General features: G+C 41.3%; 2 protein-coding genes across 6 annotated transcripts in view; one reads left to right on the top strand and one right to left on the bottom strand.

Moving 5' to 3' along the window:
* Window positions 1–3,800, top strand: part of SMURF2 (SMAD specific E3 ubiquitin protein ligase 2) — a 59,964-nt gene extending 56,164 nt beyond the window's left edge. Inside the window, exon 19 of the mRNA XM_059864135.1 lies at window positions 108–3,800. Within this exon, the coding sequence (XP_059720118.1) occupies window positions 108–207 (100 nt within the window). The 3' untranslated portion in view covers window positions 208–3,800. The remainder of the gene's footprint in view (window positions 1–107) is intronic.
* CEP95 (centrosomal protein 95) lies at window positions 3,594–21,680 on the bottom strand. 5 transcript variants are annotated; one of them, XM_059864133.1, is made up of 23 exons: window positions 21,447–21,680; window positions 20,129–20,257; window positions 19,067–19,174; window positions 18,111–18,221; window positions 17,024–17,129; window positions 16,021–16,130; window positions 15,147–15,254; window positions 14,479–14,678; window positions 13,998–14,067; window positions 13,299–13,390; window positions 12,056–12,174; window positions 11,605–11,689; window positions 11,307–11,421; window positions 10,445–10,608; window positions 10,077–10,169; window positions 9,535–9,685; window positions 8,260–8,420; window positions 7,757–7,831; window positions 7,160–7,312; window positions 6,001–6,147; window positions 5,843–5,914; window positions 5,586–5,769; window positions 3,594–4,067 (listed from the first exon to the last, which is right to left on the bottom strand). In XM_059864133.1, exons 1-22 carry the CDS (start codon window positions 21,466–21,468, stop codon window positions 5,593–5,595), a joined length of 2,568 nt encoding a protein of 855 aa, XP_059720116.1. In that variant the 5' UTR covers window positions 21,469–21,680; the 3' UTR covers window positions 3,594–4,067; window positions 5,586–5,592. The 5 variants fall into 5 exon arrangements, with proteins under 5 accessions (XP_059720116.1, XP_059720112.1, XP_059720115.1 ...); XM_059864129.1 differs by having other exon boundaries at window positions 11,605–11,740; window positions 21,447–21,678; XM_059864132.1 differs by having other exon boundaries at window positions 11,605–11,740; window positions 13,299–13,342; window positions 21,447–21,678.

Genomic DNA, 21,680 nt, shown 5'->3' with positions numbered 1-21,680 from the left:
GGGTGGCCTCCTTAATTAAGCCTTGCTGGCAGCATCTGCAGCTCAGGGAGGTGAGGCAGAGCTGGCAGTGATGGCTGCAGAGCTGAAACCTCTGTGCTTCCCCCCAGCTTCAACAGGATCGACATTCCTGCCTACGAGAGCTACGAGAAGCTCTACGAGAAGCTGCTCACGGCCATCGAGGAGACCTGTGGCTTTGCTGTGGAATGACCCTGCCAGCCTCTCCCAGACTCTATTTATACTCCTGTCAGCCAGAAAGCCCTTCCTTCCCTCAGCCAAGACTCAAGAAATGCTTGAAATATAGGAAACTTTCCCTTTTCTACACTAGGACATTGGGAGGGAAAGGACAACTTTTGGATTTTTTTTTTTTTAATTTTTTAAGTTTTTTATTTCAAGAAAATAGGTTCTGTGGTTCCTGCCATGGGATCATTCAGCTGCTATTAAAAACTAATATCTTGAACATACAGAATGCTGACTTTTCCTACATTTCAACAGTTAAGCAGTATTCTATACTTAAAGACTACTACTATTTTTGTAAGAGGTAATCTATTATATTTGCCTACCTGATTTCTATTCTCAGATTCCAAGACACAACTTCAGCAGTCGGTACAAGTCACGTTTCAGCCTGTTTTAAATGTATGATACTGAACAGCATCTATACCTGCTATTTTTGGAAAAAAAATATTTTGGATTATTCTAACTTTGCATAAAATTGGCTGAAAGAATCATTAATCTTTTTAATGAAAGCCACTTACATGTTAACTGCATTTTGTTATAGTAAACCATTATATTTTGCAATGTAAATTCCAGGTAAATGTTGCCACAGGGGCTTTTTTTATATTTTTCAAGCAGGAATTCCAAATATGACGTTTTGGGGTCCTATTTATATCACTTGTCAGATTCCTCCAGCAGAATTTCTAGTGAGTGACACAGACTATTTGGTACAGTCCTTGTGTTTACACGTGGAATAACCTTTTCTTAATGAACAGTAGATGTTTTGATTTTTTTTTTTTTTAACAGCATTTTTCTAATAAGTCTGTCAAGAGTACTTTTTGTTGCTTTTGACCTTAAATTGAAACACTGCATTTTTCAGCTGTTGAAGCACTGATGGGCTTTGCCAGCAGAAGCCTGTCAGCAGTTTGTTCCAGAATCCATCCTGTCCAGTCAACCAAAGTTTGTTTGAATGCAGCCAAATCATATTCTATATTTGTTGATGCTAAAGATTTATCAGGTAAAACATGTTGTAATCTCTGTCCAGCTGCTCATGACACGTGGGTTGAAGTTACAGCTAAGGAAAAATGGTGTATTGACTGAAATATGTGTAATGTGCTTTGGAAATGAGGTTGTAAGAGCACATAATTTATTGATTGTAGGGATGGAAGTAAGTATATATATGATTTATAGCATGGGTTGATCTCTTCAAAGGGGAATAAAATGCACTACCAGTAGAGGGAACTGAACTTTGATGTTAGTTTGGAAATTCTCAGTTGAGATCTGTCTGATCTGCTCTTGGTGTGTGGATAAATCAGGCTGCTTCAGAGACAGTGCCCTTCTCCTCTCAGCCATGAGAATATTTGGAATAAGTAGCAGGTTTTTTTCCAATCAGTGTTGTGTTTTGGTAACTTAGGTTACAATTAATCACCAAATCTGCACTATTTTTTCACTGCCAGTGAGAAGAAAGTCAAAGGTATTGAAAATGCTAAAGGGATGGGATGTAAGCAGCTGTTCCATGTTTGCAGTGTAAGTCACAGTGAACCAGCTATTTACTGTCTGTTCTGTGGAGCTTAAACTAAATTTTGCTCTGCCAAGTCTGACTGCCACAGTGAGTAAACTACTACTGGATGTTGTGTGTTAGAATAGTGGGCAAGGGACCACTTTTATAGAATTATGGTGAGAATCTGGTGAGCCAAAGCCACATGTTGGTTTGATTATTTCTTTTGTACAGCTGTTGCTGGCAGGTTTGTTCCAAGGGACTTGCTTCCCTTTCTGGGCTGGCTGCAGGATTAGGCTACTTAGGGATGTAAAGAGAAAGCCAAGAGACTTGCTGGGACAGCCAGGCTTGAAACACAGCAGAGCCTTTTCTTTCAGAGGACTCTTGCACTCCTGTTGAAGGGCTGCTACTTCTGCATCCCTGCTGGGCCCCCCAGTCAGGGCTGTCAGGGAGCTCTGGCTGCAGGGAAGCTGCCCCTGTGCCTGTGCAGCTCTGGGGAGCACAGCAGGTTCTTGCCCAGTTTGTCACTCCAAGTGCTGCCCGTGGTGGGGCCAGCTCCAGCCCTGGCCAGAGCCTCTGCTCAGCCCCTGCCAGCTCTGAGGGTGTCAGTGACTGTCAGGGCTTTGACAGACAGGTCCTTAGGACTTTCACAGGACACACCCCAGTGTCATTGAACTGACAGGAGTGACTTTTTAAGGGTTTGGTTTTTTTTGTTTTATCCCCTGTGTTTGCCCAGCCTGTGGCCACAGCCTCCCTGGGCATGGAACATGGCAAATACAAAATCTGGCTGGTGGATTTATTGAATGCATGGTTATGGTCACCTTGCTGTCACAAAAGCACCTTTGGGGAGGGAGGAGATGAGCTCTGCAGAACAGAGGTCCGAGATCAGCTGATAATTACATTCATTTTCACAGCAGCCTTAGCAGTACATCTGTTTTTCTACTAAACTTTTTGGTATGGCATTGAGAATTTTTTTAAACTGCTACAGATATTATAAATTTAATATATTATAGGTAAAACTAGACAAATGTGCATTGAACTTTCCATAGCTGACAGATGAGGATGAATATACCAAGTATTTTGAGTGCCTTTCTACCTTCACAAAGACTGAGAGCTTTAACTAAAGCACCTCATCACCCAGTCAGATGTTTATCTGAAAGTGGTAAAGGGTTGATTCCTTTCCAAAATTTTGTTTCAAGAACATGTCAGCTACTTTCCCCTCAAAAAGGTGCTAAGCCTAATATTGCATTTTAACCTTGGACTTTCACCCCATGATTAATGTGAATATTTATTTCAATGTGTCCCTCTTACTGGGTTTTACTTTATCCAGTCTTTAGTTGTTTTAGAGAGATGTCACATCATGGTTTTATGCTGTTGCTTTTCATTATGAATGTTTAATTATGAACAGTGACTTTTGTAGATTTCAAATATACAGTTCACAGTTGAGTTTCAGAGGATTTAATTTCTCGGTGTAAAGAGTTTTGTAATGGTGCTTTGTACAGTATGTATTCTAATTTTTTTTTTTTTTTTTTTTTGCACATAGGTTCAGTTTCCCTAAACTGATTTATTTGTACCAAATTTTTGTGTTGTACTAAAGTCCAGAGCACACAAGCTGTTTTGAAATTCCTGTTCCACAACACTACATGTGTACTGAACTCCTGGTGTGTTTAAAAGGCTGCATTGATGGAAGTTCAAGCTCTGCTCCTCTGTCACAGCACCATCCTCCAGCTCGATGTAGCACCTTTTTAAACAGCACCACACAGTTAACAGGTGCCATTTGTTGTACTTTACACTATGTAGTAGGTTCCTGGCTCTGCACATCCTCAGTTCTTTGTCTGTAGTTGTAATTAGTTTATACAAGTGTAATTACTCCTCAAACTGACAGTTCTTAGTTTATCATTTCCATTGTATTTATTACAGAGTGTTTTAGCATTGGTATCATTGTATTTTCACCCAGCTGTTACATGAGCTTTAACAAAAAAAAAAAATCTGTATAAAATGGTTTTTAAGTACTTAATGTATGTACCCATGCAGAAGTTGAGCAATAAATTGTATGCTGTTTGCACTGTCACAGCATCAATGGTTTTAAAAATTTAAAGTTTTTCTTCATTAAATCTTTAAAATGTAACAATGTCATTTTTAAGTAACTCGACTTTGTTTCAGGAGAAAATATTTGAAACTTGGTGACTTCCTACATGCTGTTACCTCCAGTGAGGGGTGTGCTCAATGTTCTAGTCAAACACAACAGGTCTGACTTCTGGCTCTCAGGTACTGCCATGGCTTGGCAAGGACTTCATCTCAGCACTGGTGAACAGATGAACAGACTGCTCTCAAAACTCAGCAAAGCTACAGCATCTTCCTGCAGGGAAATAAAGGCAAATTTGGTAAAGGCTTGCTAAAATTCATCAATTTAGGTGATAAATATTGTCTCTTAAAGGCTTCAAGTTATCCAGGCTTACAATAACTCCCTGAAAAGGTTGGGATAGGTCAGGATTTTGTATTTCTGGTTTTGTGGAGAGATTTTGGTGGGTTTTGGGTCTGTATTTTTGCAGTGAGGTGTCTCATGCTGTAACAGCTGGCTGGTTTGTTTAATTTGTAAAAGAAACTCCTTCAGATGTTGGGGGCTTTTTTTCCTGTTTAGCTCTTTTTTCAGTGGATCAGTGTGAAAGCTCTGTGTGTTGTCAGTTCCATCAGAGACATCCCCTCATGGCAACCTTTAAATATTGTATGTACAGTGCAGTTAAATCTAGTCTTCCCACATCACTGCTCTCACAGCAATTTTAAGCAAGAACTATTCTACTACCAAGATAAACTAATTAAGAGTTGCACTTTTGTCAGTCAAAGGAGGCTGTATCAGTAATGGACTTCATTAGTATCAGCTTGGTTTTGTGTAATTGTTCTCAGTCCAAGTCCTCATCCCTCTGTGCTGGCATCTCCCCAGGGTTTGGCTGGTGAAACCTGGATTTCCTGCTGGGCACTGCACTGTTTATAGCTCTGCAAGATGCTGCAGGAGGTGCAGTGCCTGCTGTCAGCTCCTGCTCTGCCTGGAAGCAGACCTCACAGCCCAAAGTAAGGGCAAAGCTGACTGGTGAAATATTTAATCATTCTTTAGTTCTGGTTCTGGCAGTGGGAAGGTGGAGCAATCAGGCTGCACCCTGTGGAAGATCAGGAATGCTGTCCCTAGCTCCCTCCCAGGGTTCATCTCCTGCAGAAGCTGATCATGTACAGCTTTAGAAGAACCTGCATTGTTTTCTGTTCCAAATTACTCTTCCCGGTGCATTTGTGGCATAGAAAGAGTATTTTAGATGCCTTTGCATTTTATCACCAACCCTGTGATCACAACTGAAGCAGGAGTGCAAGAAGCAGTCTTCCCTTGCTTGATGTATTGAAATTCCCAGTTACTTATGTCAGGTTTATTGCAGGCATTCTCTAACTTGGCCTTTCACAGGAAACCTGAACCTCTGATGTTCTTTCAAAGATCTTCTTGTGCTTTGTGAGCTTTCCAATCCATGATTTCTGGCTAATGGTGTTAGATTGGCTTAGCAGCAACAGCCCCAGCACAGATGCAAGGAGCCTCAGCATCCAACTGTTCCACCAGGAAAACTTCACTAAAGCACTCTGAATTCATCCCAGCTTCCTCTGGGAAGAGCCCAACATTACCCCAGCCTTGCTAGGGAGGTAAAAAGTAGTTCAGAAATTTTATTGGTGATCATAAAAGTGCTGTGGACATCCCAGATCCCAGCAGCTACACTCCTGACAGGTCAAAATGACAGAACAGATATTTTAGAGAGAAAAACAGCCTCACACCATCTTCTCAGTATAGCAGCTCTCAAAGACTCTGATCATCTTAGCCAGGGAGGACTGCAGTGACATTTACCCAAGTCTCAGAAGAAGTGGCTTTGGCTGTACTGGAAGGAAGCCATCTGAAGTCTGGATCTCAGTCTGTCTGCCTCTAGTTCTTGAAAAAAGGTGTCATCATCATTGTGCATGATTGCTGCTTGCAGTTGCTGTATTTCCTTTTCCATCTTTGATCTCACTTCGCTTTTTGATTTTTGCAGCATCTAAAGAAAATACTGACATTAGCCACAGCATGTAGAAAGAAAAGGCAAATGGAAAAAATTAAAGAGTACTTACTTGTGCTTGTGCTTTCTCTCTGGTTTGGATTTCTTGGAATTCTTGAGATATAGCTTCTGCTAGCATGGAAAACTAAACACAACACATGTGTGAGTTGAACTAATTAAAGAAAGACTTCTAAGTGGAAAAATATGATCTGCCTGATGCAGAAGCTTTACCTGATCTCTGTAGTAGTTCTCCAGGGACTCCAGCTCAGTCTGGTGCTCTCTCCATTGCTCATCCCGTTTCTCTCGAGCATAAACTCTCAGCTCCCTCAGTCTTTGCTTCTGAATTTCTAAGCCTTCTTCAAATAAGTTTTTAAATATCTGCCAGCAATTAGAAAAAGTAAACCTGAAACTTTCCCAGGAAACTGTAAGTATACATTTACATTTCTCAGCTGCTTTAGCTCCCCATGGAATGATGTTTACATGAGGTTAGGCCATAGCCCATGAAAAAGCACAATTATGTACCTAGAAATGGTGGTGCAGATACAGCTGAGCTGGATTTGTATTACTCATTTAGCTGAAATTTTGATAGATAAAATAATTTTTCATGTCAGTTTAGTCAGATGCCCCAGCTGAGCAAGCCAGGGCCTTTGAACATGCACTGTGATTTACAACCCACCCTGTACTCTGCAGTCTGACTTCAGGACCTTCATCCAGGTTTCCAGCAGCAGGAAATCCAGCCTGGACTCAGGCTTTCCATTCCTCCACAAGAACACTTACCAGCTGTAGCTCAGAGCTCGAGGCAAACAGCTCTCAAATCCTAACCAGTGGATTATGCAGTAAACTTCTAATCTTTTATTTTGAAAGGTGACAACTGTGTATCTGTTCTTGCAGAGTTTTAATAACTCTCCTTGCTTTCCCTCACTGTGATGTCCAGCCCTACTTAGATCATATCTGTCACAAAGTCCACTTTGTTTTACAAACACAACTGAATAACAAGGCTGCCTGTTTGATCAGTTCCCTTAACTGAAGATTTAGATTGTTTTCTTTGGTTTGTGACTGTAGGAACAACTTCTTAATCCTACTGTTTCTGAAAACTCATTTCCCCAATTTCTCACGTTACCAGCCCTGTTTTTCCACAGTGATACTTCACCCTTTCTCTCCTCTTAGCCCCATAAATCATCCTTTCTTGTTTCACAGTGGTTTGCCCTGCATTGGATCCCCATTTCCAGAGCAGGAACCATTTCATCTGTGGCCTTGACTGATCAACCAATCCTGGCTCTGTGCTTTGGTCACTGCAGGTGAAGCATTGAACTACTCGACTTCAGCCTCGGCACTGGCATCCTGACAGGACACAATTCCACCCCTGCAGGGCAGGGCCGCTGGTGCTCACCCTCTCCTCGCGTGTCCTGGCCCGCAGCAGCTTGGCCCGGAGCTGCACCCTGTAATCCTCGTAGTATTTCCTGGCCCGCGCCACCTGCTGCCGCCTCTCGGTCACTTTGTTCTGAGCCCACTTCTGGCGCTGGATGCGCTGCTTGACTTCTTGCTAAAGGGAGAGCAGCAGCTTGGTCAGACCACCAAACTGCCCACAGATACCCCTGCAGGCAAAGCTTTGTTAATCACTGCTAATTAGGGTCCTTCACTAAGGACCTGCTCCACACCCAGCTTTGCAGTTAAGGTGTAAAGCCTTAGTCACCACTGTCACTGTCACAGGAGCTGCAACACGACCTCAAGTTTCTCCTCCTTGCACTTTTTTAGGATTTGTCTTACCTTTCAGAGCAGCACTGCAGTGTAATAACAATATTCCATTCCCGTGACCCCAGTAGCTGCACAACAAACAGATTCTGTGGCATTTTGAGACCACAGCAACTCAAAAAGTGTAGAGTTGTCATAAGACAAAAAGCCACTTTAATGATGTGGGAATATGCATTTTAGATAGCTCCATGTGAAATCTCTGCATTATGTAACAAATAGTCTTCAAAGAACATACCAGTCTCTTGCTGTGATCTTGATCTCTCTTAATAATGGCAGCAAGCAGCTCATGTTTCTTCAAGGCTTGCTCAACCTGGAGGTTTAAAAAAAGCTCATTACTTGCATCATGCTGCAGGGCAAGCTGTTCTATGTAGCAGGTTTAAATACTGCTCCTCTGCTATGTTTTGGGGTTTAGGTTGAGAGTTGCCTTGTGTAAGTTAATCAACTTTTGCATCTCATAAAGTCACTTTTAAACTAAAAGACTGTTCAGAACCAGCAGTGGAAACTACAAAATGCTTTTAAAGCAGCAACAGCAACCCTAGGCAGTACTCAAGAAACCAGTATCAAAGAAGGACCACAAGACTCAAGTGGCTGATGAAAAGTTGAACTCATGTATGTAAATCTGTACATCCCTATTTAACCAAGCTCCCAGAACATCCTTCCACACTGTGCTGTGGGTGTGCAGGTGCCCTGTCAGGGTATCTCTGCTGACATTCAGCAGGTAAGAATGAGAACACTCACTTCATTCTGGAGTTTTGGTCTAGGTCTGGCAGAGGGTGCCTTGAGGTGCTCAGTTTGTGCAAGCTGCTGCTGCCACATTTTATTCAGAGTACGAGAGGAAATGTGCAGGTGGGGAAACTCCTCCAGGAGCTGCAGGAGGAGATCATTGTCTCTTATTGTCACTGTAAGATAAAGAAAGAGGTAAGCAATAAATTCCTGGGGAATACATTTAGTTGGAAATTCATCCAGACAGTCAGCATAAGTCAAGAAATATTTTACATTGAACACTGTATAAAATCACCATGCTGCTGTTACCATGTCAAGCTAAGCCCAGCAGGACTTTTCATCCTGCCAGTACAGCAACAGAGAAAGCAATCCCAGTCTTTTGTTGTTTTCTCTGAAGAACTGATTTTATGGCTCAGATGCCATTTCCCTACCCCCACCACATCCAACTAAGACAGGTATCTCCTTCTACCTTTATGTGGTTATGACCATTACTAATCAGTGATTGCTCTCTCTCTCTCTCTGGTTGCAGCAACATAAAATAAAGCCAGCACAGCCGTGGCAACGACAGATCCAGGTCAAGTAAACAGGTGCAAAATAAAGTGGTTTGCAACCAGCTCATTCCCATCCATTACATCTTTGATCTTTCTGACAGGAAAAGATGATGGGGAGATGAAACAAAAGGGTATTTACCAAGTGTATGGCCTTCAAAAACTGGAATAAAAACGAGGCAGTGTAGCTGAGCAACATCCAGATATGTAGGAGATTATCTGGTGATCTTATCCATAGGCATGCCCAGGGCTGGTAACCAAAACTGGGCCTAGGATTTGCAGCTTAGCTTTCTTGGAGCATCACTTGCTCAGCAGAACCAGTGGCAGCATTAACACCACAGGGGCAAGGTGCTGACAGATCCTGCTCAGTGACCTGCACCTGGCTCAGCTCTAGCCACAGGCCCAATTTTAAATCTGATACACACTCGGAAAAATAACAAAAGGAGAGTTCAGACTGTAGTGCAATAAGCACAGGAGTAGCAGCAATGGAAAAAAGCCCTGAAAATAATCCAAGGGATTTTAAGGAAGTAGCAAATGGGTCACAATTTGATTGTGTGCTGATGGTTTACATTTACGTCAAGCATTATCTTCCCTAACAAAAATCCAGACATACAGAGGTCAGAAGAAGGGAAAATGCTACAGCTGACTGGTATATGTTGGACTGGTGCCTTTATTCTTGGAGTTCAACACATGCTTTCAAAAGATGCCAGTTTTCCACCAAGTATAGTTTTGCAGTTCTTACTTGGAGCTGCTTGCTTTGGCTTCATGATCCCTCGTTTTGGAATCCACTGGCTGTGTTTGGGATACTGAGGTGTGGTTTTTCTAGAATAAACTTTCACTCGCTGAGACACTTTTGGAGGTTCTTGAAAGACATTTTCTTTGTACTCTTGTTCCTTAGGAGCAGATGTAAAACAGATGGGAGAACAGGTATGAGGAGGGAAACACTGACAGAACATAGTTTGGCCATCAGAACTTAAATGTCTTTCAGACTTTAGAATGAGAACTTGGACATACTGCATTGGATTCTCCAGAAGGCCAGAATTTACAAGATGCAGGTCAGGGTTCAAATAAAGGTTAAATCTCATCATTGCATAACCTCAGCTCTTCTGCATCACTTAGCATTAGTAAGTTACTACTTCAGCTGTACAGTGTTGTAACTATGACACTGGAAGTCAAGGAGCTTTTGTTCCCTAAAGTGTCTGCACAGACCATCTAGACAAATTTAAAAAGAAAAAAAGCAACCAAACAAAACACAACCAGCAATCCCAACAGTGCATCACTTACCATTGCCTTGGCAGCTTCTCTGAGCTTGGAAATTCTGAGCTTCTCCCTCGCTTCAAAAATTCTTAGCTCATCTTCATAAGCTTTAGTGACCAACTAGAACACAAAAATAAAAGGACTTGTCAGAGGAAATAATCAGTCCATACAGCCACCTCTGTACCTTGGTTGCTGCATGGGTCAAAGTAGCTTCTTCCACTTTAAACTCTTTTTTGCAAAATTTGGGGTTTAAGTCTCTTCCTCAGCGGGCTACAGATAAAACAGCATATGATTACTAGAGGAGACCAGATGCTCCCATTACATAAAAGTTCTGGTTTTGTGGTTCTAGTATAACTGTTGGTAAGAACTACCATGAGGTCCAATCCAAAAATTACCTTTGCTTTTCTTGTTCTTTTGTCCCTCTCTCCCTGCAGGTGGCTGCGGATTGCCTTTATCTGGCCTGTTCCTCTGCCCCTCCATTTCTGTTCCTGGTGCTGGGACAAGGGTGAGGCTGGAGAGAGGGACCGTGGCCTGCCTGGGTACCTTGGCTGTGATGTGTCTGTAGGGAAAGAGCACTCACTGAGTATCAAATTTGAGACAGAAACCCCAGTGAAGTGTATTGTGACCAGGCCCTCATTTCAGAACCACGTCCTGTGAGCTTGTCTTCTGTCTCTCCCCCCACCTGCTATACATTTTTTTTCTGCAGCCGTGTCACTATAGGACATGAAAGAACACAAGCCCATGCTGCTGCTCTCAAGGTGAAAAGAAAAAAGGGAAGTTTATTTTCTGATTTTAACATTTATAGATTTCCAAAAGTGATAGTGGATTGGAGGGTGACAGTGCCACCTCTCCAATGACACTGGACAAACTAACAGTCCATCAAATTTCTCCTCCTCCCTAAAAGAATGCAAAACAATGAGTTATTTACAGAAAGTGTGGGAGAAAGTTCACTACAAAAATGTCAACATCAGAAGGCTTAGAAAATCTTAAAAAATCAAAGCGACACAGCTGTGTTTCACTTGTATTTTTTTCTTTTTTGCAAAGTTTTACCATGGTTTTTTAAGTGTTAAACAGAAACTTGGTTGCAATTCTGTTACTGTAGCTCAGGTTTGGATCAAACAAATGAACTAGCAATAGGAATAGAAAAAAAAATTAGAAATGAACTAGTAATACAAAACTTAGTAACTAACTGTAATTCAGTGTAGCAGCTTTCTTTTATATTTGTTTCCATCCCAATACTGGCATAAGGGTTGTCACCTCTCCCAGCTGTCCTTCGGCCATAGTCCATGACACTGTCACTGTGGTGGGACAGGCTGTCCTCATCTGTCACCTCCCCTTCTCTCGTGTGCTCACCCAAAGCTCTCTTCAGCATCTAAGGGACAGAATTTTTTTGTGGGTTCAGGTTCAATAGACAGTTCTAAAGTTGGAATGAACTAAAGCCAGGTGTTAGTTGCAGATTTCCTTTCCATCCATATTACACTGATATTCTTAATTCTCTCCACTGTCATTACTAAAGCTGCATTGCTCAGCTCAACAAAGAAGAGACTGCACTTACCAAATCCAGTTCATTCAGCCTGCGAGACAGATTTTCTGATACTTCATGAAACTCTTGCTGCTTAGGCACCTTCTCCTTTGTTGTTCTGTGGGAAAGTGAATCTTCAGCTGAATCTGTGGTGGAATTTTCATATTTGCTAAAGCAGAAAACAGACAGATTTCATTTCTGTTCTGAAAACCTGACAATGAGCATTATCTCACACAATTCCAGCTCACTTTTTGCCTAAGCATGTTTTTTTAGGATTAAGTAAAGCAGAATGTGTAAATGCCTATAACCATATTTAACAAAAAGAGTTTATGTCAGGAGAAACAGGAAAACTTTCTGTGAGAATTATTCTTTCACTGTCACACAGCCAAGGAAAGAGTGATCTTATTTAAAAGTGGAGGAGGGGGCTGCCTGGCCATGGAAATCAAAGTGCCAGGGCAGTTCAGTACCAAAAATCTGAACTTGCCTTGCTGTTCTAGGCCAGTGCTGAGACTCAGGTCTTGGGGTTTGTGTTACTTGTTCAGCACATAGTGAGAGCTTTTCCTCACAAGAGGTGGATATAGAAGACTCAGATACCAGAGGCACCTAGGAAAATGAGTAAAGGAAGGTTTTATAAATCATGTGAGTAGAGATGCTGTAAAAGAACCATCCCAAACCCTCTCAGTGTAGATACATAAAAATAGTTCTATTTCTAGGCTCCTGACTGCAGATAGTGTGCATTAGAGAATGAATGTTTAAAGAAATGGACTAGCAAAAATATGGAGGATCAGTTCACAGCTAAACCATGGAACCAGAACAGGGTTAGGTTAAGGTAATGAGTATCTCCACATTCCACCTCATCAGCCTGGGATTGATGTCAGGTAGTGGAAATAAGCTGAATTTCCCTTAGTACAGACTGAGCTGCAGTTCACAGCAGGTCAAAAGAGAACACTCCTGTCCTTGTGCCCTTTAGCTGCACTGGTTTAGTTCTGCCTGGTAACTTCTCCATTCAAACTGGAGGAACTTGGGCTTGGCATGGACATGCTGGGAAATGCACCAATGGAAAATGAGTTTCAGAGACAATGTAGAAGTAAAAGCTGTTTAAACTATTGGAACAAACAAAGTCTGTGAGTACCTCTTGTGGTTGCAGAAGGCAAAATTGTGTTTCCAGAGAAAGAAACTTCCCTTACAGACACATTTCTATGGGCACAGATTGGTAACTGCTGATCAGTTTGTGGGTTTTGCATTATTCAGTTTTTGAAAAGTAAAGGACAATGCAAGAAAATAAAAGGAGATAATATAATAAGCAGTTCATGGATCTTTAAAAATGAGTAAATCTAAGTTTTATTTGCCAAAACCCCAAAAATTCTTACTAATTTAGAATGCTGATACACTTCAGAGAAAGGACATGACTGTACTCCTGTGCTTTGTACATTTTTGATTAAAAAGCAAGATAACCAGTAACTGGTTGGTTGTGATAAACAGAACTCTGTGGGTGCTGGCTCTGTACATTCTGGAGCAAACAACTCCAGGAAGAACTAAGAACTGACATGACTCACAGACTGCACATAATCACAGTCTAACAACACTGCATCACTGATTGTATATTGGGGAAAGAAAGGCTAAAGCAGGTTTGAAATAAGCCCAGAAGTGCCACAAGACAACAGACAAATTAAGCAGAAATAAAAAAATACTGATTGAAAGTCCAAAAATTAAGATGCAACATGTACCTTTGTCACTTTGTCCTTGGCATCACCTCCCAGCATTTCTCCCACTGCAGAAGCAGATGACAGGCAAGTGTGAGTTAAAGGCACTGTGCCTACTAATGTGGGCAACAAGGAAAAAAAGATGTGAGCCAGGGCCTGTGGATCCAATTATTCAGAGAATAGAATGACAAAGCAACTGTGGTTACCCAGTTGTGACATTCATTTTGGTAATTTCTCCAGTCTTCAATGTTCAGTGTCATGGGAATGCTATGGAAACTAAAAAAGGTAAGCAGTGTTTCCAAGGCAACAGAGAAAATGAGTACTGAAAAAAATAGCTTCTAAACCTTTTTTACAATAGCAGTTAATGGCTTTTTCTTAGAACTGAGACTGGCTTGTTTGGTCCATGTTTGTCTGCTCAGAGTAAGCTCAGCCATGGGACTTATCTGCTAGAAGAGGTTTCTGTGGTATAGACCCATCTTAAAGGGATTAACTAAGAAAGGAGTTGAATTGGGGACATGGATTACTTTTTTCCAGTAGAGGGAACAGATTAAAAGTAACCTATTTTTGTTTCTCTGTAAAGCAGATAGAAATATGAACTTGTGGCTGAATTTAAAAAAAATGCACTAGTAGATTCAAAACAATGTTTTTTGCAGTGCCAGGAAAAATAAATGCAACATTATAACACTTAAGAGTTACCCTAGAGGATGCACATTTTTCTCTCACCAGGGATTTTTCTGGATAGAGGAAGACCATCAGAAACATCATGAAATTTTTGGGTAAGTGGCTTTTCAATCTGAAATAAAAAGCAGGATGTGTTTTATAAATTCACAGGAGAGTGCTGACAGGAAGCTCATACATTAGGTCTATCTGCAAATGGAAATCAATGCTGATTTTATAGATAGATAAAAATCACTATAATTATTTTGTTTACTATACTGTAAACTCTGGCATTGACTGTGAAGTTGTGTATGTATACATGTATAAAACAAACATACCCCCCAAACTAAATTCCTCTCTGGACACTTAGTGAAGAATGAATCCACAATCCAAAATTCCTGGAACTGAAATAAACTCTGACACATTCAAAAGTGTTCTTCAGGGACCATCTACTCCCATTCTGCAAGTAAACTAGGAGGTTTTCAAATGAAAGCAGTATTGGTTACTAAAATAAAATGAAATAATCAAAGGGTAGGTTTTTCCTTACAGTAGGAATGTTCAGTGCTTGACTGCAAGCCAGGGCTGCTGCCTGTCTGTCTGAGCTCTGGTAATCTCTCCATGCCGGATCCGAGGGCTGGAACGGGGGCAGCAGAGGAATTGCCTGCTGGATGGGCTCCCCCAGTTTGGTAGCACTGACACTCAAACTCCCTTGGTGAGGTTCAGCAGCATGAACAGACTCCATCCTTCCTGAAGAGGCAATCACAAAGAACTTGAAGGGTTATCTGGGAAAGCAGAGCACGTTTTGTGCATTGTACACAACAAAGAGAAGTGTCTTGATAGCTAATGTGAGCTGCCACCTTTGCTGGATTGCACAGGACAGTGCTGTAACATTTTTCAGCCTTGAGAACATGATTTTGGATCATGATTTCCACAAGGACTTTTTAGTGTTTTGAACCACAAAAGAAAAGAATACAAACCACAATACAAATTAAAAACAGCCTAGCTGAGGTCAAATCCTAGCTAAGCAGAAATACCCCAGATAATGGAAGTTTGCCCACTATGAGAGACTAAAATATTGCTTTTCTGAAAAGAATTTATTTTAAAACATGACCAAAATGTTTCCATTCACAACTAAAGCTCTCCTCCACACTACCCTTGTTCCCTACACCCCTATCAAAATCAGGTGGATGAGCTGTCAGAAGAATCAATACTCACCATCTTCCCTTTCATTTACAGTCCCCCTTTCACTTTCTGAGAACTGTCTGGGCAATGCTGCAAGAGCCTCTGTGCTTTCAGATTCTTCCACCTCCGTGTCCTTTTCTGCTAGACAGAGCACAGGCATCTGAAATTCTAGAAGTGGATGCTTAAAAAAAATAAATTAAGATCTATAAAGCATCTTGCTATGAACTGTTGAGATGGACAATTTTAATGTCTGCTCATTGCGTGGTGTCAGCAATCCATACTAAGCTCAAAATAGGTCTGTTAAATTCTTATTTGTAACTCCAGTCAATGAAATGTTCATAACTCACAATATTTCCTTATGCCCCTACTTGAGGAGATGAATCATCAATAAGAACAGGAAGAATTGGAATATTCTTATGAAAAATATGAAATAAGAATGAGCTCCATTTAAGTCATCTGCACACTACTCCTTTCAGAGCCATCCATGAAGTTTTGACTGGGCACACACTCCTACGAAGGCTTCTTTAAGAATGAACTCAACAATTTTTTTACAGTCTTAAATAATACATGTTACACCACAACAAATGAAACACAGTCTTCAGAATTCTCCTATTCTATTGAACAAGATAAAATGCCTTTGTAGAACTGAATTAGAACTCAAACAATAAACCTTTATCCAAATAACCTAGTGCAGGAGTCAAGAAAAATAATGCCTGGTATATTTACTTCCAGAAATTTTAACTTCAGCAAGATATATTTGCTTATTGTGGGTTGTCTGGGGGTTTTTAAACAAGGATTTAAAACAGTATGTATCTGAAAGAAGTAACTTTTTAAAAGGAAACAAAAAAAAAAAAGCCTAGGAGTCTAACTAGAGAACAGTCTTAATTTTTTTCTCACCCAAACTCACCTTCCCCTCTCTTGGAAAATGAATAAGCAGTTTCTCCAAGTTTAATTAATTCACTGGTAGATCCTGAGCCATCTGTATCACAAGTTAGAATAAAATATTCTGACTGGGACCTAGGGGGGAACATAAAGCCATCAAGTATTTCCTCTCTCAGCCTCTGCCCATTCAGCCCACGAGATGGAGCTGCCGAGGAGCCGTGCAGGAACAGCCCTGCTGCCACACAGCAAACCAGAGCAAGAGTCACAACCAGCACAAACTCAGCTTAAACCAGAGCAGGAGTCACAACCAGCACAAACTCAGCTTAAAACCAGAGCAGGAGTCACAACCACCACAAACTCAGCTTAAAACCAGAGCAGGAGTCACAACCAGCACAAACTCAGCTTAAAACCAGAGCAGGAGTCACAACCACCACAAACTCAGCTTAAAACCAGAGCAGGAGTCACAACCAGCACAAACTCAGCTTAAAACCAGAGCAGGAGTCACAACCAGCACAAACTCAGCTTAAAACCAGAGCAGGAGTCACAACCAGCACAAACTCAGCTTAAAACCAGAGCAGGAGTCACAACCAGCACAAACTCAGCTTAAAACCAGAGTAGGAGTCACAACCACCACAAACTCAGCTTAAAACCAGAGCAGGAGTCACAACCAGCACAAACTCAGCTTAAAACCAGAGTAGGAGTCACAACCACCACAAACTCAGCTTAAAACCAGAGCAGGAGTCACAACCACACACTGAACTCAGCTGAACGAATCAATCTTTAAAACCGATCCAAGTTTTCAAGTTGTTTCATTCCACATAAAAAGTAAACTTAAGGGAAACAAAATCAGCAACTCTTCAAGGGCAAAAGAAGTCCCAGATGTAATTTTAGCTCAACCAGAGGAGTCAGCTCACATTCCTTGTGGCATATGCAATCAGTAGGTGTCAATACTATTAAAAAACCTACTAATTTCTCTAGAGATAACAGTCAACCACTATGTTTAAGCAAACATTCAGAATTGTTCTTACCTTTCAACTGATGATAGTGTATGTTCTGTAAGTTGATCAGCAGTGCTTTCCAGCTGCTCTTGAGATGCAATTTGAATTTCATCACTGGACAGCACATTTCTCTCAGCTGTGCATAACCAAGAGGTAATTCTTTTCAGGAAAACTACTTCTACCTATAAACTAACAGGTGCTACTCCCAATATCATCAAAACAGTCTATGTGTAATATCAATATTGTAGTGTTTCATCTAAAATGATGACATGTAATGTTCCCCATGAGCAGAGGGGGGAGGTGGGGCAACTTTTATGGTAAATTTTTAAAAATGATACCACTACCATAAAGCCCCTTGTTCCAGTTATTAATAAACCTTTCTTCTTCCTCAAAAGAGTTAAACTGTGGACTTACAGCTAGAGAATTTGAGCCACTAACCCCCAGTGGGTAACAAAACTGGCAGTGTGAGGGAAGGGAAGAGCAGCACAGGCACTGAACATTCCCTGTCCTCTTTGCTCTGTCCACTCTGGACCAGGTCAAGAGGAACTCTGGCACCAAGTGCTCTCTCTCCCCTTATCTAAGAGTGCAACAGCCAGTGAGATAGAGCCAGTTCTGAGATAGGAAGACCAGTACTGCCTGCAGTAAGATGCCTCTGCAAGGCTGAGGAGCTTCTCTTCCTATTTTCCTCAAAATAACCCCTGCTATGGACCCACTCCCAAGAGCCTCTTCCCAGGAAAGGCTGTTGTCCCCCTTCTCTCCTAATAAGTAAAAGGGACATTTGCTCATTCTTCCAATTAAAGCCAACATTTCCCTCCTTAAATCCTAATCCTGAATCATCTACTTATAGGCTGAAAAGCAACTAACAAAGGATGAATTGTCTAGAGTAGGTTTCTGCCACAAAAATGGAGCAGAAAGATTATATAAGTTTGGGGGAAAATTATCTATTTTATTATTGTTTATGACAAGAAGGAATGCAAATATTCAGCTTCACCCCTGAAATTTTCCTCCCCTGAGGTCAGTTTTGTCTTTCTCTTCTCTCCGTTGTCAAGGTTATAAGTAACAAAAAAACCCAAATAAATCTTTGCTACATTGGAAGCACTTTGAGTTTACATCTCACCTCCAGCCTGAGAAGATGTTTCACTGACTTCTCTAAGATACTCCAACAAACCATCAAATATTTCAAGGAGGTTTTTGATAGATTCCCTGTCTCCTTTCACAATGTTCTCACCTTAAGAGAAGGTAATGACACATATTAATAATTAGTACTCCACAGAGGAAAAATTCTCAAAAGTAGGCATTTTCTGCAGAAGGGTGCTTGGAAATTCTTGTAAAGGTGTCAGCTCAGAAGACATCTGGTCACTTATTTATGACTATGTAGGTAAACTTCAAGTATATTTTAAGTGTCCTAAATTTGCATCTTTTCAGTTCTAATAAGTTTATTGATGCAGTAACTGCTGACACACCCCCAAAATAAATATTCTGGGATATTTTCAGGGACAATTGGTATTTAATATTTTTCTTTTACATAAAACTATAGCATGAAGCGGTCTATGGAGTGGCAGCAGGATTGCAAACAGCCACTGTGTACAGGCACCAAGTCAGACACTTCTTATCAAGCAGTTTTCATTCTTTGCAGACTATACTGTGTGAGACCATACACAGGAATACTCAGGGAAAGCCATTATCTGTGTACAGATAACACAACACAGCTCAACTCCTTACTCACCAACTTTTAAAAATCTAATACCAAGTTTGAAACTCCAGGGTCCTGTCTTAAAACCCAGTGTCCAAGCCTGAGCCAGGAGCAGATTTCAGGTAACACTTTGGCAGCCAGATGAAGCATGGCTGGATGTTAACTTTAACATTTCTGACTCTTATTTACTCTCTGCTTGCTGTTTCAATGTATAAGCTGATGTCCAAGGCAATGGGTCAGAGTTCTGGTGACATCCACTACCATAAGAAGAGATTCCATGCAAGTATGAGAGCAAGCTGTGTAACACCTGGTTCCTAAAGTGTTTAAATCAAACCACACAAATATTCAACTGCATTTGTCTCATTATACCAAGTACTTACCTGTGATGTGAGACAAGCTGACCTGCAAATAGTCCAATGCCAGGGAATCTATTACTGCTTGTACATTATGGGCATCATCCTCTTGGCTTCTGGGAGTAGCAATGAAATCTATTTAAATAAATAATCGATTTTAGACTATTTAAATGGATAGCTTGTTGCAAGTACCTTAACAATGAAACTGCTTTAATTTCTGCTTACAAGCTAGTGTTTTTTCAGTACCTTGTGTGCTTGATGAAAAGCCCAAGTATCATATATGGTCCTACCAAAGCTTTTATAAACAATGAGCACAAACTTGCAACACCCCTTGGAAGATGAGAGGGCTTTATCAAGACTAAATTCAAGAACAGATTACTAAAGCATTTCTCCTCCTCCACTCCCAGCACACATACCTAGTTCAGATTATCAAACTGGAACTGCAGTTTTTGTTAGGCCTTCTTCTTTCCCTGTCACATACTAATTGCACTACAATGTATTCTGCTTAATTTCTGTGCTTATCTTTAACAACACTTCTACCTTCAATATGTGCCAGTTACCCCAGTGCTCTTAAAATCTTCTGCAATCAGTAGTCTGGCACTTCCTACACATAATAGTTTATAAACAAAGCAAATGCCTAATTGTATAGCCTTTGCCTACTGCTTGTCACTGGAGTCCAGTGGAGTTGGGTTAAAGCAGAGTTAAATCACAGCTCAGCTTTAGCAGACTCTAAGTATCAAGCATTTTATGAGAGCAGACTTCAGTGTTAACACTGCTGTAAGATAAAAGGAGCCAGTTCACACCCTTCAAAATATTATGCCCACAGACAGCTTTCAAGGCCTAATTTACAGTAGTTTTGTTGTGGCTATCCTCAGAGCTGCCATTCATAGCAGTCCAAAGTTAAAATAAAATTGGCCAATATCACTTAAATCTTCTTAAAGAATGACAGTGTTCTATTCTTGTCTTTGGGAGGATGCAAATACTTTAAATCCCTACATATGTAGGAAGTTCTAGAAGTTTCAATTTTATTTAGCAACAAAATACACAGAGACAAAAATAAAAAACAGATTTAGCAGTTATCATTCCTACCTGGTACTTTTTCTCCTAAGATTGACTCATAAAGACGAACAAACAGGTCAGCACCACATTCTGAGAGATGCTTTATGTGCTGGTTTATGTGACAGGTCCTTAAAAGATCATTAGCAACATCAACCCAATCTGCTCAGAAGAAAAACAGTAATGTCAGAACTGAAAGACACAGAAATAAATATGTGGTTATTTACAGTGAAAGGTAACCACTGTGTCTTTAGCTCCACCAGAGGTGGTCAAACACAGCAGGCTGAGCCATCCATCTAAAATAGAAAACATTGTTTAAGTGCAATCATAGACCAAATGGACTTGGGAGGTGAAAAGCACTGAAAGCACCACAGGCTGGGCAGGTTAATTTTTTTTTTTTCATGTAATGAAAAACAAATCTGCATCTGGTCTCATAGCCAGGAACTCCAAACCTTCAAGACCTTAACAAGCTAAGCTTTGATACACCATTTATCAATGATCAGAAATGACAGGTTCTTTTCTGAAAAACATGAGCTCTGACAAACCCAGGTTCTCTAATAGTCTTAGGCAATTCATCACTGCCAATGTAAATACTCCTCATGAAAAGTAAATTCTACTGTAATTCATTATTAAGGATTAGAAGAATAGAGGTGGTCCCAGCAAGTGCTCGGTTGAGCACAATGAGATCATTAACACTGTGATTTTCCCCAAACTTTGAAACCTGACATCCATGTGCTTTGAAGAACACGTATTTTAACAAGCATTAAGAACTTTAACTTATGTGAGAAGGCGTTAGTCCCCTTTGGAAGGAAAAAGTATAGATTTACTACAACAGAAACTAATTTGTAGAGTTTTCAGCCTTCTGTACACGAGTGTTACTTTTCCATCCCTCTACTCCTCCCTTCAGTTCCAGATACCACTTTAAGTTTCTCCTACATTTCAGGACGATGTCTTGGAACACCTGAATTGCTGTTTATCTGCAGCTTTATTAAGTTAAAAGTGTTGCCAGGAAAGGAACAAAGACAAAAGAGGGGAAGGGGGAAGTTACCCCAAAGAGCTTAAAAAGCCGTAACACAAGAAAACGACAGCTTTATAAATGAATAAACATGAGCTGAATGGATGAGCTTTAAAAATTAATAAATAATGAGCTGAATAAAATTGTGTCAGCGATGCGAGAAACGGGAGGGGGGGGTGGAGATGAGGGAGAAGGAAGCTCTCCGGCTCGCGCCCCGGTTCTGCGGGCGCCAGACCGGCCGCTGCCCCGGGAGTGGGAGAGGGACCGGCCACAGCGCAGGCCCCGCCGGGCCGGGCCCAGCGAGCGGCGGTCGGAGCCCCCCGGGCCCGGCCCTACCTGCACCCTCGGCACTGCCCATGGCGGCACCAACGACTCTGGGCCCGGCCCGCCCCCACCACTTAAACCGCGGCCTGAGCGCCCATTGGGCAGGCGCTGCAGGAAGGGGCGGGGCCGCGTGCGCAGGGCCGTCCGTCGCTTTCAGTCATAGCCGGTGTTACGGGAGCGGGGTGGGGCCGATCCCCGCTGTAACGGGATTAGGAACAGCTTTGCGTTTCGACTGGGAGCGGGAAC

This window comes from Haemorhous mexicanus, chromosome 20 (assembly GCF_027477595.1).
Source record: "Haemorhous mexicanus isolate bHaeMex1 chromosome 20, bHaeMex1.pri, whole genome shotgun sequence".
Classification (NCBI taxonomy): domain Eukaryota; kingdom Metazoa; phylum Chordata; class Aves; order Passeriformes; family Fringillidae; genus Haemorhous; species Haemorhous mexicanus.
Note: the sequence above shows the minus strand (reverse complement) of the source record. Positions and strands in the feature narration are given on the sequence as shown.